Source organism: Oreochromis aureus, linkage group 15 (genome assembly GCF_013358895.1).
Source record: "Oreochromis aureus strain Israel breed Guangdong linkage group 15, ZZ_aureus, whole genome shotgun sequence".
Lineage (NCBI taxonomy): Eukaryota > Metazoa > Chordata > Actinopteri > Cichliformes > Cichlidae > Oreochromis > Oreochromis aureus.
The window spans coordinates 29,313,603-29,336,513 of NC_052956.1; the positions used below are offsets into that span (position 1 = coordinate 29,313,603).

General features: G+C 39.1%; 1 protein-coding gene across 1 annotated transcript; it reads right to left on the reverse strand.

Moving 5' to 3' along the window:
• Positions 1-1,977: 1,977 nt before the first annotated feature.
• Positions 1,978-22,400, reverse strand: LOC120433116. The gene is made up of 23 exons (XM_039598700.1): positions 22,362-22,400; positions 18,100-18,168; positions 17,875-17,985; positions 16,911-17,036; positions 13,852-14,066; positions 13,608-13,701; positions 12,705-13,292; positions 12,555-12,606; positions 10,866-11,040; positions 10,549-10,772; positions 10,380-10,451; positions 8,249-8,418; positions 7,910-8,164; positions 7,720-7,807; positions 7,431-7,636; positions 4,817-4,921; positions 4,546-4,704; positions 4,348-4,461; positions 3,331-3,417; positions 3,112-3,144; positions 2,881-3,022; positions 2,736-2,789; positions 1,978-2,655 (listed from the first exon to the last, which is right to left on the reverse strand). Exons 1-23 carry the CDS (start codon positions 22,392-22,394, stop codon positions 2,351-2,353), a joined length of 3,477 nt encoding a protein of 1,158 aa, XP_039454634.1. The 5' UTR covers positions 22,395-22,400; the 3' UTR covers positions 1,978-2,350.
• Between the last annotated feature and the right edge of the window lie 511 nt (positions 22,401-22,911).

The following is a 22,911-nucleotide window of genomic DNA, read 5'->3' on the forward strand; positions in this document are numbered from 1 at the left end:
ATCAATTTACTCACATGGACTCTACTAACCTATCAGAAGCTTCTTAAGCTCAGAATGGAATCGTCTGCAGTTTTCTTATTAATGAACAATAAACTTAGTGTATATGTACTTCTAAACTTGATGAAAGTGATAAAAATAGACAGCTCTGTCTCTCTTTATTCTGACATTTAACTAATTCAAAAGATATTTCAATATTTATCCAAAACAAAACAAGTTTACTCTAAATTGATGTTGTACAGTAAAAAAATGTTCTTGTGTTTTCCATAAAGTGTATGTAAATATCTGGTTTAAACTGTGAATATACTGCTGTGTATTGAAATTCCTCTTGTTTTGCATAGAAATATACTGAACAACATACAAATCATAATATATAAAATAACATCTACCTGGGCAGGAGTGCTCTTACTATGGTAAAGTGAGAAAGTGATATTACTATAACTAATGTGATATAATTAAATATGTGATTAATATATGAGAAAAGAAATCTGCCACCACACACTATTGAGAACTTTTCCCCAACTCAGCCAATGGACCTCTGTATGATAAGGCATGTTGGCAAACTCTGAATCTATTTCCTGCACAAAAGACTGAAATTGACAGTAATTTAAACCTTTAGCTAGAATAAAATTGACCTTTTGCGTTACAGTACTCATTACATGCTCCATTTTTAGGACTTTACTACACAGCGTTTGCTGGTGTGTGATGCAGTGATATGCTGTTAACTCACCCGTATAGTTCACATCCTGCATCTTTTACTCGAATCCTGCCGAATAGTTCACTTTTTTCACCACACATTGTGGGCGCTCCATCTGTTGTAAGTCCAACAAGTTTGTCCCAGGGCAGACCTGGATGACCTCTAATTTTCTGCTTCTTAATTCAGATAAAACTGAAGTTATTGTATTCAGCCCTGAACATTTTAGAAATATGGTATCTAACCAGATTCTTACTCTGCATTACCTTGGCCTCTAGTGACACCTTGAAGTAATTTTTGACCAGGATATGTCCTCAATGCACATATTAAACAAATATGTAGGACTGCTTTCTTTCATTTGCGCAACATCTCTAGAAATATCCTGTCTCAGCGCGACGCTGGAAAACTAGTTCATGCATTCATTACTTCTAGGCTGGACTACTGTAATTCATTATTATCAGGATGTCCTAAAAACTGCCTGAAAAGCCTTCATTTAATCCAAAATGCTGCAGCAAGAGTACTGACAGGGACTAGAAAGAGAGAGCATATTTCTCCTGTTTTGGCTTCTCTTCATTGGCTCCTGTTAAATCCAGAATTGAATTTAACAATCCTGCTCCTCACATACAAGGTCTTAAATAATCAGGCCCTCATCTTATCTTAATGACCTTGTAGTACCATATCACCCTATTAGAGCACTTTGCTCTCGCACTGCAGGCTTACTTGTTGCTCCTAGAGTATTTAAAAGTAGAATGGGAGGAAGAGCCTTCACTTTTCAGGCCCCTCTTCTGTGGAACCAGTTTGGATTTTGGAGACAGACATTATCTCTACTTTCAAGATTAGGCTTAAAACTTTCCATTTTGCTAAAGTATATAGTTAAGACTGGATCAGGTGACCCTGAATCCTCCCTTAGTCATGCTGCTGTAGGTGTAGGCTGCTGGGGGATTCCAATGATGTATTGAGCATTTCTTCTTCAGTCACCTTTCTCACTAACCATGTATTAATAGACCTCTCTGCATTGAATCATATCTGTTATTAATCTCTGTCTCTCTTCTGTCTTTATCCTGTCTTCCTTCTCTCAGCCCAACCGGTCGCAGAAGATGGCCCCGCCCCTCCCTGAGCCTGGTTCAGCTGGAGGTTTCTTCCTGTCAAAAGGGAGTTTTTCCTTCCCACTGTCGCCAAAGTGCTTGCTCATAGGGGGTCATATGATTGTTGGGTTTATATCTGTATGTATTATTGTAGGGTCTACCTTACAATATAAAGTGCCTTGAGGCGAATGTTGTGGTGATTTGCCGCTATATAAATAAAATTGATTTGAACCGAATTTTCTCCACAATAGATGTGTGTCATTTGTCTTCAATGATGAGGTATCTGGAGACTGCTGTCTTCAAAAGTGTTTTGTCATGCTCAATGATGTTGTTTGACCACTGTCACTTTTCTGCAGCCATTGGTATAGCTATTTTGATTCCTTTCTTAATTTGACTGATCTCACATATGGTGGAATTATATAATGTCAAGTCTGAGAGCACCAGTGATTCCAGAAAATAAACATGACAGTAACTCATTAGATGATCACTTTTAATTAACAACTCTTTCATGCACCTTATTTTCTGAGACTTTCTCTCGCCATTTCTTTGAGAACTCTGTGGATTTTTCCTTCTTTTATTTCATAATCTTAATTCTCTTCTCCAGAGGCTCTGCCTGTATCTTTTCTTCCTTCCTTTGCCTTTTGCTCCTCATCTTCTCCAGAGGCTCCTGCTGTACTTTTTCTTTTCTCTTTCCTACTTTGGCTTCACTCTTCATCTTCTCCAGAGGCTCTGCCTGTATCTTTTCTTCCTTCCTTTGCCTTTTGCCCCTCATCTTCTCCAGAGGCTCCTGCTGTACTTTTTCTTTTCTCTTCCCTCCTTTGTCTTCACACTTCATCTTCTCCAGAGATTCTTCTTGTATCTCTTTCTCTTCCAGTTGTTCTTTATTTTAAGAAAATAATCATTTACTTACTGATTAAGTTAACATTGTTCATATTGTGCAATATAATGTTAATATTTACCTGAGGTTATTATTGCTGCAGATGACATTCCACTTTGGTCTTTCTTGTTGTTATCTAAGACCATATGAGAAATAAATAAATACCACTTCACCTTAAAGTTCTTTGAACTTGTGTATTTTTACTACAGCTGCTGGTTTCCAGTTACCAGATCTTGGTATGGTGTCTTCAAAGAGAGTTGACTGATGAAAAATGAGCCTCTTCAAGTAACTGGTTTGGTGAATCACACTTTTTTCTGAACTCTTATTCACAGTCATTGCTGTGTCTTGGTTTACATAGGCCTGCTGCATCTGAAAAATTATGATCGACAAAGAAAAACATGGGTACTTTAACTCATCTAGATGTAATATTCAGATTTGTTATGCTGGAGTGCTCTTACACCAGGAGGGACCTCCAGTGCGACCTTGTCCTTCTGCGGGGAAAAAGCCAAACAATTGTTTAAGCATGGTTGTGATCACACGCCTCAGTAGAAGAAAACTTGAAATGTACACACAAAGGCAAAGATCTAATTTCAAAACATACGTATCTTAATTGTAAAAGAAAATCTCATCAAGTGTGATTTACAGTTTTGTTGACATTTGTAATCAATTGTTCTTACCATGGGTGTCTTGAGAGTGACTGAATTCAGAGTAACAACTGGAATTTGGTGTTGTACTGGTAATAAGCTTATCGCCGTTTCCCTGTCCTGTACATATAACACACAGAAATGCAAGAAGAAGAAAAAAATCATAAACCAGTTTCATCTTGGTATTGATGGTTTAAATACAAATCAAACTACAAGAATGAACTTTATCCCCCTATTTGTGAGTAAAAGCATTTTGTAATAGTGCACCATTATAAGTGCCTGTGCTGATTTGTTAGCAAATAGTTTTTGGACAGTCCAAGTCCTTAGAACTCACTGCTGGTATTATACATACACCAGCACGATCATTAGATTTACTGCAGCTTTCTACTCCTCCTCATGACCTCACTAAAAATGGACTGCAGCTAACTCACCTCTTCCTCAAACACATCTTTTCTGAATTGTCTTTGAATTTATCTGGTGGAGGTTTCCCATCATCTGTTCCATCCTCTTCAAATAAGCCAAGTTCTTCTTCTTCTTCTGGCTCCTCCCTTTAGGGGTCACTACAGTGGATCATCTGCCTCCATCTTATTCTATCCATAGCCGCCTCCTCGTTCATACCAACCCTATCTATATCCTCCATCACTATATCCTTGAACTCCCTCTAAGGGCTTGCTCTTTTCCTCCTGCCTGGCAGCTCCATATGGAACAATATATTCACTGTGCCTCTTCTACATATGTCCAAACCATGTCAGCTTTGCCTCTCTAACTTTGTCTCCAAACGGCTCAACATGAGCTGTCTCTCTGATGCACTCATTTCCAATCTTCTCCATCCTGGTCACTCCCAAACAAAATCTTAGCATCTTGAGCTCTGCCATCCCCTGCCTGGCCTTTTGCACTGCTTGTTGCTTCGGATGCTTGACTCCTGATATTTAAACTCATGTACCTTCAATACCTTTACTCCCTGCATATTTCATATGAGCTGACCATCTGACGTAAAAGAATACAAAGACATATTTTGTTGAATACATTGAAACAGAGGACAATTTTTACCTTTTCCATGGACACTTTGTGAATCATTTGTCCCAAATGTTCTGCTTCATCCTTTGAATCATCCTGTGTGGGTCTGCTATCATGTGTCCCATCCTCTTCAGATGCTGCTGCCATCTGTTTTCAGAGAAGACAACAATATGTTTGGCTCATTTTTGATGGATTGATTGTGGAAGCACTGAAACTGAGGATGAATTTCACCTCTCTTTGTGGCACAGGACACCCAGTTTTGTTTTTCTTGGCTACCTTAGGAATCCTTTTATGTTCTTGTTCTTCCTCCTCTTCTGAATAGCCTTCAGATTCATCCTGTGTGGGTGTCCAGTCATCTGTCCCATCATCTTCAGATGAGCTAACAGACTGCTTTTAGAGCAGAAAAATATATATTTTACTCATTTTCCATGGATGTGTGGAAACAAAACACTTACATCTTTAACTGCAGGAGAAGAAACTCTGCTGGATTTTTCTTGCCCACCTTAGGAACCCATTCTCTCGCTTCATCCTCCTCCTCCTCTTGTGGATTGTCTTCTTGTGTGAGTTTCCCCACACCTGTCCTATCATTTTTGTAAAAGATGACCATCTGATTTTAGAAAAGTAAAAATAAAAAGGTAAAAGATTAGTAATCAGTGAAAACACTAAAAACAAGTACAAGAACATACATTACATACTTTTCTCTTGCGCAACTGGTATGTCACTTTTTGTAGATGCTCCACCTCCTCTTTCAAATCCTGTTTAGTTTCTCTTATTGTGGCTCCAGCACTACCGGCACCCTCACCCTGACGTGGGCTCACCATCTGTTTATGGCAGGGGTCGGCAACCCTAGGCACGCGTGCCACCGTTGGCACGCGAAGGGTTAACTGATGGCACGCACGACAATAGCTGGACTGGCCATCGGGCATACCGGACATTTGCTCGGTGGCCCAATGAATTTTTTTTTTTTTTTTTTTTTTGGTGGTGGATTGGCCAGACGCTGGTCGGTGTGTAAAAATAACTCAGTTGTTTGGTGTTGGCCATGGCGTAGCTTCCACAGATTCAGTAAAATTAACGAGTGGTGGAGGCCAGCAGGTGGATGAGGGAAGGGGAGGAAGGAGGAGGAGAGACCCGAGGCAGCCGCCGGTTGGAGCATCAGGTGAACTAAACTTCAGGTAAGAAGTTATGACCTGCAGTCTATCTGGGTCAGATATAAACCAAGTTTAGGTGGAGTTTATTTTCGTTGTGCTGACTTTTTACAGTCAGTTACAATAACTCGTACTGCGTGCTAGCTAGCATGACGGAGTTTATATACTGCTGGGCGGGTGCTATGATTTTATTGATAGTGAACTTTATTTTATTCATAAGGTTAGTTAGTAGAGTTGCCAACCGTCCCGTACAAACGGAATCATCCCGCATTCAGAGAAATTATTACGTGTTTCGTGTTGAGCTGAGAAGGAACACAGTTTGTCCCGGACTTCAGCTAGGATGGAAAAAGACACAAAGCTGGATTTATTCTGTGTCTTTGCTGCACAGCTGCATCTTCTTCTTCTCTCATTCTCTCGCCCACCTCTCCTGTTTCTACTTCAATCATGAAACTGATCAATGATCAGCTGATCGGCTTTTCTTGTTTGTTTATCGCCCACTTTGCGCCAGAAAGAGGAAACCGCCGGATGTCGCACTAAACAACAGCAGCACGTTTAAGCTTGGTCAGCTCTTGTTAGAATTTATTTAATATTAATTTCTAGTATCAGCTGATGTTTGCTGGAGCCACAGCTGTAAAAGCTGCCGGTCATGATATGGGTTTGTATATCTGGTGAGAGGGAAACATGAAGATGAAACCAGGAGATGTCCTTACTGAATCATCAGAGCTGAACAGGTGATGGTGAAACAGGTTTACCTTTTAGGTGACATGAATGAGTTGAAGGGAAGTGATGAACTGTTTCTGAGAGACAAATAACACCAGGATCCTTTTCACGTAGCTGACAGCTGGTAACTGTGCAGGGCGGGTCTAGCAAAGTTTTGCCAGGGGGGCCATGTAGGGCATTAACAGGAAAGGGGGCACAAAGAAATACTTTCTTATTCTCATTTAAAATGTCTGGCTGTTATTAAATAATTATCTGAAGCTTACAACCAAAGTTTTTATCTGACGAAATGAATAGAAATCATACATTTACCAACAAGACAGTGTACATCACTGTCACAACAGCGTTTGTTTTCATTCAAAGGCTTTATGGCTTTAATATCTGGGGGTCCGGTCTTTAGTCAAAATGCATCCATAGACTCGAGACACAATGCATTTTTGGGACTTTCAGGTGTATGGACCAATGTTTTATTTTCTGATCAAACCAGAAATCTTTAATGAGCAGCTAGATTTGTCTCGCATTAACTGGCTGAGTTAATGCCAGTTAATGCGACATCGAAGCAGCTGGAATCCACAGCTGTGCGTGTTCATGGAGCTTGCATTTTCACCTGCTGGACATCACTACCTGACAAGTTTAACTGTCTTCAGAACATTGCAGAGGCCTTATTGACAGTATTTGGCTCTACATGTCTGTGTGAGCAGATTTTCTCTCACGAGTGTCCTCAGGTAGCCGTCTGAATGTTGGACACTCGGAGACCTGTGTCTCTGAGTGGGAGACCAGAGATCACATTAACATGTGTGTCTCTGTATTAACAAACATACCATATTGGCCCAGTTTATTTTTCTTATCATTGTTGTGAGGAGACCATAAATAGCATTTGTATTTTCTGTTGTACAGTTCATTTGCTGTTATGGAGTTCTTGTTATGAATAAAAAGTGTCTTTTTTTTGTTTCAAAATAGTTGATAACTATTCGCTGATAGCTGCCAACATTTGCAAACAAATATAATTCTATAAAGTGGTTCTATATAATGTGTAACTGTTCATATAGAGCGTTATTAAATTTATTGCTAATGCAATCATATGGCACACCGACTTCTGAGGAAATTTTAAATGGCACTCGCCATCAGAAAGGTTGCCTACCCCTGGTTTATGGTACAAATTATATATGTTTTGTTCATGATGGAGTAAATGATTATATATGAAAGAAGTGCAACCAATCAAAACTCTTACCAAGGGAATCAGGGCACACATACCTTGTTACTGTTACACTGGAAGAGCCTTCTGTCTAAAAGCTCCTCTGTTCCTGATGACTGCTGCTCTTCCTTGTCAGATCCTTCACTGTCCTTGTCCTGCACAGATCCTCTGTCCTCTGTCCTTTTCCTTTTCTTTGCTGCATATGTTGCAATTGCATGGGTGGTCAGTGCTCGGCTCTGGAGTGTGTCCTCTGCAGGGTCCTCAGCTGTGCAAAGCAATATTACTAAATATGAATAAATGTAAGTGTATAGATAAATATATGACTTCACTTTAGCTTGTTTAAATAACCTTGGTAAAATCTTTTGGCTGTGATGGCATCATGGCACATAAACGTTGCCACTCTGTCATAAGATTTACGTCCCAACTGTCGCTTGGCCTGAAAGAATAATGTTTTAAAAAGAAACCACATGAATAAAACCCATGACACTTTAACCTACTTCATTGTGTGTCAAAAAATAAAAATGAAAGGTTTTCTCACGTAAGTGCTACAGGAGGAACGTATCATGTTGAAGGTGGGGGCAATCCCCAGATTCATCATCTCCCAGGCTGCCTTGAAAAATTCCAGTAGTCTATGAAGAACACCTCCACTGGAACTGTGGAAAAAAGTTGATGCCTCCGAACCCCCTTCAATATACTCTCTAATATGATTGTAACGCTGCAACCAGGTATACTCATTCTTGTACAGGGGGACAGCTGCTTCCCCATGGTATCTTTGAGTTTTGTGCTGTTTAACCTAATACATGAAAAGACATGTTTATTCTCTCTGAGCAGGTGACTAAACAATGTATACTTGGATTTTTATAGTTTTCCTACTTACACGGATGATGCGGGCACCCTGCTTAGTTTTTTCTGCCATTTCAACCTCCTCAGTAGTCATGTTGATGACCACTCCCTTTCGGTGGCCAGTTATGGCAATGAGGTATCCACCCAACAGTCCAAAAAACAATTTCAATATTGTTCTGTTCTGGGGTTGCTTCTCGAGGTCATCTGTAAAAACACAAAGAGAACACTGTATGTATCAATATGCTATGCCAATACATACACTGCATTTACATGTTCAGTCCCTTTGTGCAGATTATAGAGGGACTTTACAAGCACCATGTCTCAAGGACCATGCAAGCACCACAAAGTACCAAACAAATTTTCCAGACCAACCATACAAAAAACCCAGTTTCCAATTACAAAACCCTGTAATGTGTCTTAAGATAGAAGATAGAAAGAGATAAAAGTCTCACGCCCCTTGCCTCCTCTACATATAGATAACAAATGCAAACATGTTTAAGTAGTAGAAATGGCTGTTATAATGGCTGTGTGTGTGTGTGTGTGTGTGTGTGTAAAAGTGCGTCCGTGCAAGGCATGCACATGATCCAGCTTCAAACTAGGCAGCTTTGCGGGTTTGTGAAGGAAAGCAGGAAAGTATACACATAGTCACACACATAATATTGAATCAGTAACAACATTAAGTATTGTAATTGTTAAACACAGAAACATGACCTCAAGGTGATTTTATTGATTGTTAAGAAAGTTCCACAAACATCTAAAAAAGATGAAAATATAACTCTAAATATCGAATGTAAATCTGTTCCAGATACCATAACTTGTAACTTGTTTTACTGAGGGTTAGTTATGCTCAATTTCTGGCATGTTGAAAATAAATGAAACAAAGGAAAATAAATGTGTAAGTTAACCAGTGTAATGAATCTGAGAATAGAATAACAGTGATTCTAATAACAGGCCTCACAGAGTGTCTGACCTTGGTGTGTGTGTGTGTCTGTGTGTGTGTTTCTGTATGTTGTGTATAATGTGGCTGAATGTGACACAGTGGAGCTAATAATCTCAAAGAATATCTGACAAACAAAATGTATGTTTTCATAAAAGCATAAAATAACTAGAGAAATAAATGGTAATTAACTGAGTTTTCAGAAGCATTTGAATTGGAAAGGGATTACGTTACAATGGATGTTCTTGTGAAAATGTCCTAAAGACAAATCTAACTGAAGTAGAATCACATAAACTGAATGAAACATGAAGTGATTTACATCCAGATGTGATTGAATATGAATTCTCTATGTTAAGAATAACAATGAAAATGTAATGAAGCATTTACAATTTTAAAAGTTACACATTGATAGATAAGGTGTGGGAAGATATGACGTCCAGTAGGAGAGGGGGGGAAAGGGTGAACAGGTGAAAAGGTGAGGTGGAGAAGATATTTTGTGTTTTTCTTTTTTGTCTTCTGCAACATGAGCAGCCCAAAAGATTGGATCGAAGAGGTTCACAGTTGAAAACCTGTCCAACCTGTGAATTCATTCCTTTTCGTCTGCTCATTGTTGCTGTGTTAGGCGGTTAATTTAGAAGGATTTTGATTTACATCCTTCCTCCAACCTCTTCTCACCAAAGAAAAGAACACACTCAGCATTAGCTTAGAGCATCTTAGTTAGATAAGTAGAGTTTAAGTAATCTGATTATTGTTTTGTGATTATTTTATTTTCCTTATTCTCATTTAATTAAATTTCCTGCAATTAAAATTTAAATTGTGGACACCTTTTATGAAACAATAAAAGTAAAAGTCTTGTTCTTTGTAAGTGCAAATAGCTCTTAAACTTTATTCTAGCCATAATAATGAAAATAATCTTTACAATCATCCCAGAAATAACAAGATCAAAATGTGCAGGGCTCCATCTTAATCCAGAGCTGCACATATTTCACTGCAATGGTGATGTGTTTTAGCTCTGGCTTCATGTGCATTACATTGACCAAGCTGCACATTATTCTTCAATTTAAACTGGACATTAGACAGAAAAGACATAAGCTCAGTTTCAGTGTGTGGGTCACTGTGATGTAAAGATCTGTAGGGGCTTTGTCTTAACACAGATCTGAAGTCTGTATAATCCCTCTTAAGTAAAATGAACATTCAGTGTCATTGTGATTATTGTAGTGATCCATACCCAGTGCGGCAGCAATCTTCTGGGGAGCCTCTTCAATGAACAAAGCATGTTTTTCTGCTTTGACAAGTCTTTCTAAAAAAAAAAAATTAAGCACAATCCCTTTGACACTTTATTATTAACATCATGTCATTAAAGTAGGTAGAGGTATAGATGTGTATTATATACGTACTAGACTTAGATCTCCGCACATTCAGCTGGTGCACGACTACTTCACGGCCAACATCTCTGTTACGTGCCCTCAGTTCGACCAAAAGGGCGTTGATCCTTTTATTTCCAAGTCTGACTTGTGGTGGTGACATGTTTAATATATATTTCATGAAAGCAATAGCATCCATGAGATAAGCTCTCTGAGTTGTTGGTTTAAACCCTTTTGCTTGCAGGTGTGCTAGAAAACTCCAAAGTCAAAAATACAAATTAGTTCTTGTGTAAAACTGTATATGCACACATATATATAGAAATTAATAATCCTTCAAATTAAGCACTTACTCACGGACTTTTCCATGGTTCCTCAGAAACAGAAGGTCAACGTTTGGAATTGCTGGGTCTGCCATGAATTCCAGAAACCGGATGACATGAGTGGCTCGCTGCCTTGCATTTTCATGTAGTTCTATGCTAGGGTTCACACCTTCTGCATGGGCCCTAAATTCTTCCACCAGTCTTACTGATGAGGCAAGAATAGACATATCAAAGTACATTTGTATAGCACTCATATTTAGGCCTCAGGTCTTTTACATCAGGGTGATTTTGTTGACAAAACAAATATTTTTTCAAGCTTCTCAATGCATAAAGAAAACCTCAATGAAAAACAATTCTTAGCCTAGAAGAACTCACTCTTCACAAATGAACTGAGTAAGGATTGCTATCCGAGGATGGTCAGTCATACTATGTAAGATTCTCTCCAGTTAATACATTTTACATAGGGCTGGGCGATATGGCCTAAAATCCATATTGCGGTATAATTTGAACCACATGCAGTAACGATATATATCGCGATATATTATTTTCTTCTGTATAACGTATTTTCCACACTATAAAGCACACTTAAAATCCTTTAATTTTCTCAAAAATCGAGAGTGTGCCTTATGTATGAATTCTGGTTGCGCTTACTGACCTCGAACCGATTTGGGCGTGCAGAAATCTGTTAAAAAATGTTTTAGTACAACTTTGGGATGCCGCACTGCTTGATGGATTGTCGGAGCATTACGGCTGCCGTAGTGAGGAGCTTCGCGGAGTAATCTGGGTCCAAAACTCTGTCCGCTTCAGGTCCCAAAGTCAAACAAACACTGAGAGTTAAAAACGGTCTAAATTCTTTCATCTTTAATAAAATGATCAGCGTTGCTGCTTTACCAGGTGTAACAATTAAGTTTAACATCCAGGCATCCATTAAAATAGAATTTATTAAATTTAACGGAGTTACAAGTTAACAGGAAGTTAGCTCACTAGTTTCCACCTAAACATGACATACCATGTTCTGAGAGATTTTTGAAACTAACTAAAACGTACAGCTCTGCTACCACTTCCAACATAAATGAAGACAGAAAACTAAACAGCAGTGGTGTTTGCAGGGTTACTGAAGTTGGACTACCTGGTATATAATGTTGTGCTACGTGATTGCTAGTGACACAGCTATGTTAGCATAACATTAGCAAAGTGAAGCTGGAGGATGAACGCCAGCTTTTTTTTCCCACTCGATAAAAGTTAAAGTGAGGGATTCTGGTGGTTAGGGACAAATGCAATCGCATAGCAGGATGCTATACACGGGCCAAACTTCAGTCAGGAGAACAACTGAGATTATTCCACAATACAAGGTTAGTTATTAATATACTGCAACAACATGGGAATAGAACAGCTGCGAGAGAATTCACCATTAATGAATCAATGTTATGCAAGTGGAGGAAGCGCAGTTTTTGGCTTTCCCCATATTTCAAAAGTGCTTCATCTCTTTGCTATGACTGTTGCCCGGCATAATTTGCAGATGATAATGGTTGTAGCCGCTGCGATGCTTTCGACCAAAACAGGCGCAGCTTGATGACATCATCAACATGCGCTATCGCGGTAGAGCGGTATAGTCAAAATCTCTATCGTTGGCCAAATTTATATAGTTTCTATCGTATATCGTTTATATCGCCCACCCCTAATTTTACACTAGTAATTTTGATAAGATATATTATTTACCATAGTGAGGGGCTTTGCTGGGTGAAAACCGTTTACGTCTGCTATATTTAACCTGAAATAAAAAGGATCATTAAGCAGATTTGTTTATCAAAAGTAAATGAAAGAATGTTTCACAATGAGGTGTATAATCACAGGACAAACAATACTCACATTTGGATGCTTGGTTGAAGAATGTATCTGCTTGAGCTCATGATTCCTTTCAATTTCACACTCTAGCAACTGCTTCACCACCTGTAGCTCAGTGAACAGTATCTGACAGTTTTTGCAACCAGGAGCAGGTGTCCTCGGGAGAAGACATTCCCTCCTTTGCTTTGCTGCATAGTAAGGGATTAACAAATCAGGGGACACCACTGTTGAATCACAAGTAATCTTGCTGGTGGAGATAGAAGGAGGCTGCATAATTGGGATGGTGTGGTCACTGAGAGGGTCACGGGTAGAGAGAGGAGGCTGTAGGTTTGGTCTGGTAGAGTCACCCAGAGCCTTGCTGTCAGAGGGAGGAGCAGGCCAATGGTTCAGGGTAGCATGGTCACTGGGAGCGTTGCTGGAAGAGGCTATAGGGGATGCAACCTTGGACCTTGCCTCCAGTGCCCTAAAGATGCCCTCCTCAATCACTGTATAATCCACTTCACCCACATGTGAGACCATTTGCAGTGTGGGATTTGATGCCCTCAGAAGTGCAAGTTCCTTAGCAACGCATCTGTCCTTGGCCTTTTGCATGTAAAGTTTAATCATAGGTTTCTGAAAAAGTTAGCATTAGAAAGGATTAAGATTAGATTTTAATTATTTGGGCATCCTTCATGTTTTTATCTATGCACACAACATGCTTTCTAGAGCTCGAGGAACATTATATAAATACACCATACAGGCAAAGAAAGAACCACCGTATTCTTCTATGGAAACTGGAAGACTTTCATTTCACCAGAGTAACAAATATGTAAAATGCAAGGCACTAAATTTAAGTCCCTTTAACATAAACATCTGATTCCAGAGATCAAGGGCTGCTTCACCAACACACAAAAACCACACAGAGACACCACAAAGTCAATAACATACCTGTAATTTGTGGACCTTTTCCAGGTGCTTATCAAGCCGATTAAGATGTTTTGACTGACATAAGCGGACTGGACAGTCCAGATTTGCAGAAAAGCTGTAAAAATAGTCAAAATAAAATGCTGAGTAGGATGAAATAGAAATTGGGTGTATATAAAAGTTAGCAATTAAATAAATGCAGTGATTTGAAAACATGTGTACAGACAATAACATTTTAGTCTCTTTCAGAATTTATTAAGACACTTACTGCCGATGAGAAAATTGGCTCAAAAGAAGCAGCTCAATTTCATTTACCACTTTCTCTGTGACTCTTAGGTGCTGAACAATATCAGCATATACATGTCCACATATGGGACACTTGTGTCTATTTCTGACATTGTGATGCCTTTGAGTCTTAGAGATGCCAGCAACCTGTTGCTGTTCCTCTGTCCTCTGCGGCAACTCACTGCTCACAAACGCCCCCTGTACACAAAAAGAAGATGCCTTCAACTACTAAAAAAAGTTTTATTTTTTGTCTTACTCTTACTTAGAGCTGGGCGATATAAGATTTTTTCATATCACGATATGTTTTTTTCATTTCAGGCGATAACGATATATATCACGATATAAGCCAAATAACTATTGTTAAGGTTCATTTTGAGGACGAGAGAGATGGTGGAGATCAGAATAACACACTGACCCAGTCAGTTGGAGTCAACGAATGATTTAATAACACATGTGGAGAGATGAATTCTGTGCGCAGACAGCATTGATCTCTATCTCCAAAACTTCAGAACACAGTTTTATACATCGGGGTATTAGAACGCCCCCTCTTGCGTAAATTACATGGATACGTCAACTCAAAACCACAAATGTTCTATTTGACAACTTGTGACACAATTAAAAAGAACACTGGCTTCCATCTTCTCCCCGGTGGTTTCCCGCAAGCCCGCTCAGCTCTCGCATCGTGCACCTGCTTCTTCATCAAACAGTCACGTACACCAACATAAAACTGCAACCCTAGCAAAACATGCTTAAACTTTCACCTACAAGTGAACCTCTAACTAAGTGTGTGTGTGTGTGTGTGTGTGTGTGTGTGGTTACGAGTGTGTCTATGTGCTAACCACAATCGCACCCCATTTTACCTCGCCGACTAGCTCCTCAGAATAACTCGCACTCAGACTCTGGTTTCGGTTTCACTTCCTGCAAAGCATGTAACTTCAAAAACATGTAACTTCCTGTCTTATTTTGGCACAGAGTTACCCTGCGTTAGGCCTTTTCTTTCACCATGCAGTCTGCATATAAACATTTAAGATTATAAATCCAACTCAACAGTTTAAAGTGGTTATAATATGGGCAGAAATCTGTGCCATCAGAAACTGAATTTGAATAAGTTTTGGAAGCAGTATGTTTAAAAAAAAAATCTAATTAAGCATGCACTCAGTACCCTAAGAATTATTATGGTAGTTAAACACAGTGATAGTTGTATATCATATTATATCACTTCAAACAGAGGTGATCCAGTAATGCTGCACTAATGAATTAGACTAACTATTCACTTCAGCTAAAGTTATTAAGTTAGCTAAAGAGCTGGGATGCTGTGTAAGACATAAATAAAGCTAAAATACAAAGGTTTGGACACCGTTTTGCATGTTTCCCTACTGTAGGGGTCTCTGCAAGCATACAGGGCTCTGAGAGGGTACAAGATGACAACTTTGGAATTGTACTAGAAACAGTCGATCATATTTGTTTGTCAAAGCTGAAATCAGGGCAAACTACGCTAAATTAGCGTTTTTAGCTAGCAGCTACGATAAGCATAAAAGTTACTGTACGGCTATCATTTGTTAACATGATGCTTGTTCTTATACATGTAATACATTTATTACCAACCTGAGAGTTTATCTGCTGGTCATTCGACATGACGAATGACTTCTGAAGTCTTAATTCAGCTCAAGACGCTGTCGATTCCCGTCAGTAAACACGTTCGGTCTGCTAGTAAAACGTAGTTCTATTAATCTGCGCTTGAACCGGAACCGGATGTAAGTTCCAAAAAACTGAATTTTGGAACTGAAATTGAATTGTAGAACTGAAACTGAATGGTGAGAAGTGAAACTGAAATTATTCGAGAGCTGAATTTTTAAAGGATCAAATGCAGTTTCAAAGCAAATCAATTCATTTTCAAACCATAAATTCAATTTCAAATTAGACTAATTCAAATTCAGTTTTCAAAAGCTTTTATTCAAGTTACAATTCAGATTCAATCCGAGCAATTCAAATTCAAATTTAACTTATTCAAATTCAGTTTCTGATGGCACAGATTTCTGCCCATATTATAACTGCACCTGTAATAAAGCTTAATTGGGTGCCAATATGTTTAAACATCTAAATGCATTATCACTATTAATAAATGCGTCAATGCAAATGCTTGTTATATGATTATGATGCAATAGCAATAACAAAATAATGAAACTAGAAATAATAAAACGAAATAATAAAAATGGCAGAAAAATAACACCTCAATTCCTCACACTATATTTGTAAGATTTAAATGTGCCGGTGCTCACAAGTAAAATGTGAAATAATCAGCAGCTTGTCTTGATTTTAATATTTATTTCCCATAATAAGTTCAACAGGGTAGATGTACTTAAGGAACATGAGACTTTTTCAGATAAATAAAAGGCAAATATTGCAAACTACACAAAAGGCAGCCGCTAAAGCATTTAAGTTTCAAAATAGAACAAACAAAACAGACTACTAAATTGTCAATTCCACTCAGAAACAAAATATTAATTCTAAAAATAAATCTTAGTTTGTTTTACAGAAAAACAGACAAAATTGACTAACTTTTGTCAATATCAAATAAACTGAGAACTAAAAGGAAATTTTCAATCTCTCCTTGTTGTTTAGCTTTCTGAACTTTCTGAATCCTTTATCATCCGCAACTGAAAATAGTTGTGGATGATTACTATACCTTTCTAATGTGACGTTGTTGTCCCTGGCTCTCTTTCTCTCTCTCTCCCTCCCGCTCTGTTCCTGTGCTACTGCGAGTGTAACTACCGCCCCTCCCCCCTCTTCCCAGCGCAAAGCACAGGGCTCACGTGCGGAGTGAAGCGGAAAAAAAAGTGCGAGAGAGAGGGTGAGAGAAAGAAAGAAAAAAACCCCACAGCAATAATTAATTATTGCCACATTTAATTAATTATTTAATGGTGTATTTAATTAATTCATTATAGCAGTCCTGGCGTTCCATACATATGAGCTGACCATCTGACGTAAAAGAATACAAAGACATATTTTGTTGCATGCATTGAAACAGAGGACAATTTTTACCTTTTCCATGGCCACTTTGTGAATCATTTGTCCCAAATGTTCTGCTTCATCTTTTGAATCATCTTTAGATTCATCCTGTGTGGGTCTACTATCATGTGTCCCATCCTCTTCAGATGCTGCCAGCATCTGTTTTAGGAGAAGACAACAATATGTTTGGCAAATTTTTGATAGATACATTTAGGGCTGTGCGATATGACCAAAATCTCATATCCCGATATTAAGACATCTATCGTCCGATAACGATATAAATCACAAAAATGTAACATTTTCTGTAAATTCTGTGAATCTCGGGCAGCTCAACTTTCGTGAAGTGTTTTCCAGCTGGGCATCATGGACCTAGAGTCGAGTGTTTTAACTGATGCATGAAACTATACATTTTTAGACATAGGATGTAACGGCCGCTGTTTTCTTTGTGAGTATTTATTACACGGCGTGCTGCGGGGAAAGGCCTGTTCTAACGTTTGAATCTAAGGTTTATTTTTTTAGCACCTGACAGCTCTTTTTTGCTTCTAATCAGTAAATACTCTGCATCTTTCACGTGATTCAGTTTATTTTGAAAAGAATCAACAGGATCTTGAGCTTTATTGTGAAAGGTTTATGTGGAAAATAAACAAGCGGACACGCGGTGGTTTTACCGTCGTTGTTGCTAACGACAACGCATAAAAACAAGCACTTGTCTGTCTGTAGTGTGGTTATATTAAATATAAGAGAAAGAGAGAACTTTAAGAAATTACACTACAGTGACCATCAAAACGATGAAAAAAATATTGCCGTAAACAGTTTATTTTGCGACACCACGAAACAAACGATAGCGCAAAATGAAACGATAGATGTTTTTATATCGTCATCCGATATATATCGTTATATCGAACTGCACTAGATAGATTGTGGAAGCACTGAAACTGAGGATGAATTTCACCTCTCTTTGTGGCACAGGACACCCAGTTTTATTTTTCATGGCTACCTTAGGAATCCTTTTATGTTCTTGTTCTTCCTCCTCTTCTGAATAGCCTTCAGATTCATCCTGTGTGGGTATCCAGTCATCTGTCCCATCATCTTCAGATAAGCTCACAGACTGTTATTAGAGCAGAAAAATATATATTTTACTCATTTTCATGGATGTGTGGAAACAGCATATTTACATCGTTAACTACAGGATAAGAAACTCAGCTGGATTTTTCTTGACCACCTTAGGAACCCATTCTCTTGCTTCATTCTCCTCCACACCTGTCCTATCGTTTTTAGAAAAGATCACCATCTGTTTTTAGAAAAGTAAAAAAACAAAACAAAACATAAAAAATAAAATAATTTCCAACAGTGCATTTTGAGGTCTAAGCATCCCAGAAACTGCACAGACATATGTCAGACATAACTTAAAACCACCAGTATAGGTTTATAAAGGCCCTGAGGGGAAAAACTACATTTCCCATGAAATAATACGTTACTTCTGGTTTTGGCAGGTAATGGCAGACATGCATCCTTTTTTTTGTTTTGTTTTTTTTTTAATTTTGGTCGCCAACGGAGAGTGTTTGGTAGCGCTGTCCTCAGAAAACACAGTTTGTACTGTTTCTTTTGTTTTTAATCATAACTCTGGTTTTACGTGGCCTATTAACACAATTAAGAAAATATCATTTGAAGTCCGCACTTTCAATACAAGTTGAAATGGAGACTGGGGCTGTGTCCCAATTCAGAGACCGCACACTTGAAGTACGCATTTTGAGTGCGATTACGTCACCGCCATGTGACGACTGTCCCAACTCGAAGTGGACTTCAATTGCATACTCCAAATGCGCCGTCGATTTCCCCAAATATCAAGCGTGGTCCGGTGCACGCTTCGTGGTCCCATATATCCCACAATTCATAGCGCGGCGGTGGGTGTGGATAATTTTGCCGCAAAATACGGCAGAAGGCAGAAGGGAGCGGCCAAAGAGTAAACTGTCAAAAGTAAGTACTGAATATTATGTCACTTATCTATGTGCGAATGTTTGATAATGAAGAACATTAAAACATTACTGTTGGCCACATGTCGGTCAAGTTGTGTGACATTAGTGATGTTTGTACTTTCAGCGGTAACTTGGTTTTAAAGCCTCTACTTCTAAATATATATATAGTTGACCTTAATCTTACAGAGAATGTGATGATTTCATGGATAATTAAAGTCAGTCATATATCAACAAACACAACAAGCTGAAAGTCAGTGATGCTGCTCGGTTTGCAGTCCTGAATATCACGGCACAAGCAGGATTCACTGCACTGTTAATGTTAGCTATGTTATATTGCTGCCTCTGTTCGGTGGTGTCGAGCCAAACGGACTTTAACGTGTGTTTGAACGAGCTGACTCTTCACTCGTTAAGCTGAAAGAAAGATGCTTTAATCACAGGAGTCACACATGCGTCCACTGTACCATCTGGGAACTCTTCTTGTTTAGCACTCGTAATAACACAAACACTAAATCCTCCTTCTCTTGTGCTGTTTTGTAGCAGTGTATACACCTGAGACTGTCACCTGTTTGTCTGTCCTGCACTCTCTCTCTCTTTTTCTTTCTCTCTGATTGTGTAATAAAAGTATGAACATGTATTTATAAGTTACACTTGTGTTTGAATCCTGCAGCTTATCACACATTTGATTTCCATGTGTGGCAACTGCAAGTGTCCAGAGTGAGGACAGACTGAGGGACCCACTGCTGCACATCATCTGCGAGGCTTTGCACCCCTGATGATCCACCAGGACAAACTTAGCAGTGTGTGAGGAAGAGGAGGAGGAAGAGCCAGCAACAGCTGACAGATGGAGAGAATAGACAGACTGTTCCCTGTCTGTGAAGGACTGCTAGAAAAGTTTACAATAACTAACCGTCTGTCCTGAATCAGTCTTATTAGGTAATGTTTAAATAATTTAATCATTCCAGTGTTTTCAGTGTGGGAGAAACTACTCAGAGCCTTCAAGTTAAACACTATGAAAGGCAGCAACAAGTTTAATATTCAGAAACCTAAAGTATGTATCAGCAAGTAAATGTTTGTTTCAGTTCTATGAAGCTTGGGGTATTTTGGATTAGTAGCACTGCTGTGTTTGTTGCATCATTTTGCTGTAATTGTTTATATGCTTTATATATTCTGAGGTAAGTTGATCTATAGCAGGGGTAGGCAACCTTTCTGATGGCGAGTGCCATTTAAAATTTCCTCAGAAGTCAGTGTGCCATATGATTGCATTAGCAATAAATTTAATAATGCTCTATATGAACAGTTACACAACATATAGAACCACTTTATAGAATTATATTTGCTTGCAGATGTTGGCAGCTATCAGCGAATAGTTATCAGCTATTTTGAAACAAAAAAAAGACACTTTTTATCCATAACAATAACTCCATAACAGCAAATGAACTGTACAACAGAAAATACAAATGCTATTTATGGTCTCCTCACAACAATGATAAGAAAAATAAACTCAGCCAATATGGCATGCCTGTTAATACAGAGACACACATGTTAATGTGATCACTGGTCTCCCACTCAGAGACACAGGTCTCCGAGTGTCCAGCATTCAGACGGCTACCTGAGGACTCTCATGTGAGAGAAAATCTGCTCACACAGATATGTAGAGCCAAATACTGTCAATAAGGCCTCTGTAATGTTCTGAAGACAGTTAAACTTGTCAGGTAGTGATGTCCAGCAGGTGAAAATGCAAGCTCCATGAACACGCACAGCTGTAGATTCCAGCTGCTTCGATGTCGCATTAACTGGCATTAACTCAGCCAGTTAATGCGAGACAAATCTAGCTGCTCATTAAAGATTTCTGGTTTGATCAGAAAATAAAACATTGGTCCATACACCTGAAAGTCCCAAAAATGCATTGTGTCTCGAGTCTATGGATGCATTTTGACTAAAGACCGGCCCCCCAGATATTAAAGCCATAAAGCCTTTGAATGAAAACAAACGCTGTTGTGACAGTGATGTACACTGTCTTGTTGGTAAATGTATGATTTCTATTCATTTTACGTCAGATAAAAACTTTGGTTGTAAGCTTCAGATAATTATTTAATAACAGCCAGACATTTTAAATGAGAATAAGAAAGTATTTCTTTGTGCCCCCCTTTCCCTGTTAATGCCCTACCTGGCCCCCTGGCAAAACTTTGCTAGACCCGCCCCTGCACAGTTACCAGCTGTCAGCTACGTAGAAAAGGATCCTGGTGTTATTTGTCTCTCAGAAACAGTTCATCACTTCCCTTCAACTCATTCATGTCACCTAAAAGGTAAACCTGTTTCACCATCACCTGTTCAGCTCTGATGATTCAGTAAGGACATCTCCTGGTTTCATCTTCATGTTTCCCTCTCACCAGATATACAAACCGATATCATGACCAGCAGTTTTTACAGCTGTGGCTCCAGCAAACATCAGCTGATACTAGAAATTAATATTAAATGCATTCTAACAACAGCTGACCAAGCTTAAACGTGCTGCTGTTGTTTAGCGCGACATCCGGCAGTTTCCTCTTTCTGGCGCAAAGTGAGCGATAAACAAACAAGAGAAAAAAGCTGATCAGCTCATCATTGATCAGTTTCATGATTGAAGTAGCAACAGGAGAGAGAGGGGAGAGAATGAGAGGAGAAGAAGATGCAGCTGTGCAGCAAAGACACAGAATAACTCCAGCTTTGTGTCTTTTTCCATCCTGGCTGAAGTCCGGGACAAACTGTGTTCCTTCTCAGCTCAACACGAAACGCGTAATAATTTCTCTGAATGCGGGATGATTCCGTTTGTACGGGACGGTTGGCAACTCTACTAACTAACCTTATGAATAAAATAAAGTTCACTATCAATAAAATCATAGCACCCGCCCAGCAGTATATAAACTCCGTCATGCTAGCTAGTACGCAGTACGAGTTATTGTAACTGACTGTAAAAAGTCAGCACAACAAAAATAAACTCCACCTAAACTTGGTTTATATCTGACCCAGATAGACTGCAGGTCATAACTTCTTACCTGAAGTTCAGTTCACCTGACGCTCTGACCGGCGGCTGCCTCGGGTCTCTCCTCCTCCTGCCTCCCCTTCCCTCATCCACCTGCTGGCCTCCACCACTTGTTAATTTTACTGAATCTGTGGAAGCTCGCCATAGCCACCACCAAACAACTGAGTTATTTTTACACACCGACCAGCGTCTGGCCAATCCACCACAAAAAAAATAAATAAATAATCGGGCCACCGAGCAAATGCCCTTATGCCCGATGGCCAGTCCAGCTATGGTCGTGCGTGCCATCAGTTAACCCTTCGTGCCTAGGGTTGCGGACCCCTGCTCTACACCGTCATATTTGTGCCACAAAAACAGCCAGACAGGACAGGGTTTAAAAGAAAGCAAAAGAAACCCAAACAAAAACCCAAAAAGAAACAAACGAAGAAAAAAACCCGACAAGGTACCTGTTTGTATTCATGTAACTTTTGAAAGTTATCTTCCTACCTGAGAGCTGGTACCTTGAAATTCGTCATCCATGGTGCTTCTAAACTCTCACTAGAACAATCCGGTGCTGTACTCATGATCACATGACATAGATTATTCTGATTGGCTGCTCAAATGCTCATTAGGGGCGGAGCATTTCTACAACATTAGTTACCATAGGGCTTTGGAGCGTGATGTCACGGGGGTGGGCGTGGAAAGGATTTTGGCCTGATGCGCCATTTTCGTGGTCAAAATATATGGCGTTATTTTTGTGCCACTATTCTCAGCGCACGTAAAAAAAAATCAAGACATCACATATTTACATAAGTGCTCTAACGTTTTCGGAGATAATATTTGGAGTTAGATTTGAGCTTTTCATATCAGACTGGCATTAACAAAATGTCCTGCATGAGTATTTGATGCTTTAAATGTGCTGAGCTGCTGCTGTTCTTTTTGTTCCCAGGCTATGGCAGTGTTGTTCTCCAACTTTGTCATCCTGACCACAGCTGTGCTCTTTAGAATTGTTTTGAAGTAAGTTTCACTTTTAACTCAACTGTTCTTAGAATAGAAT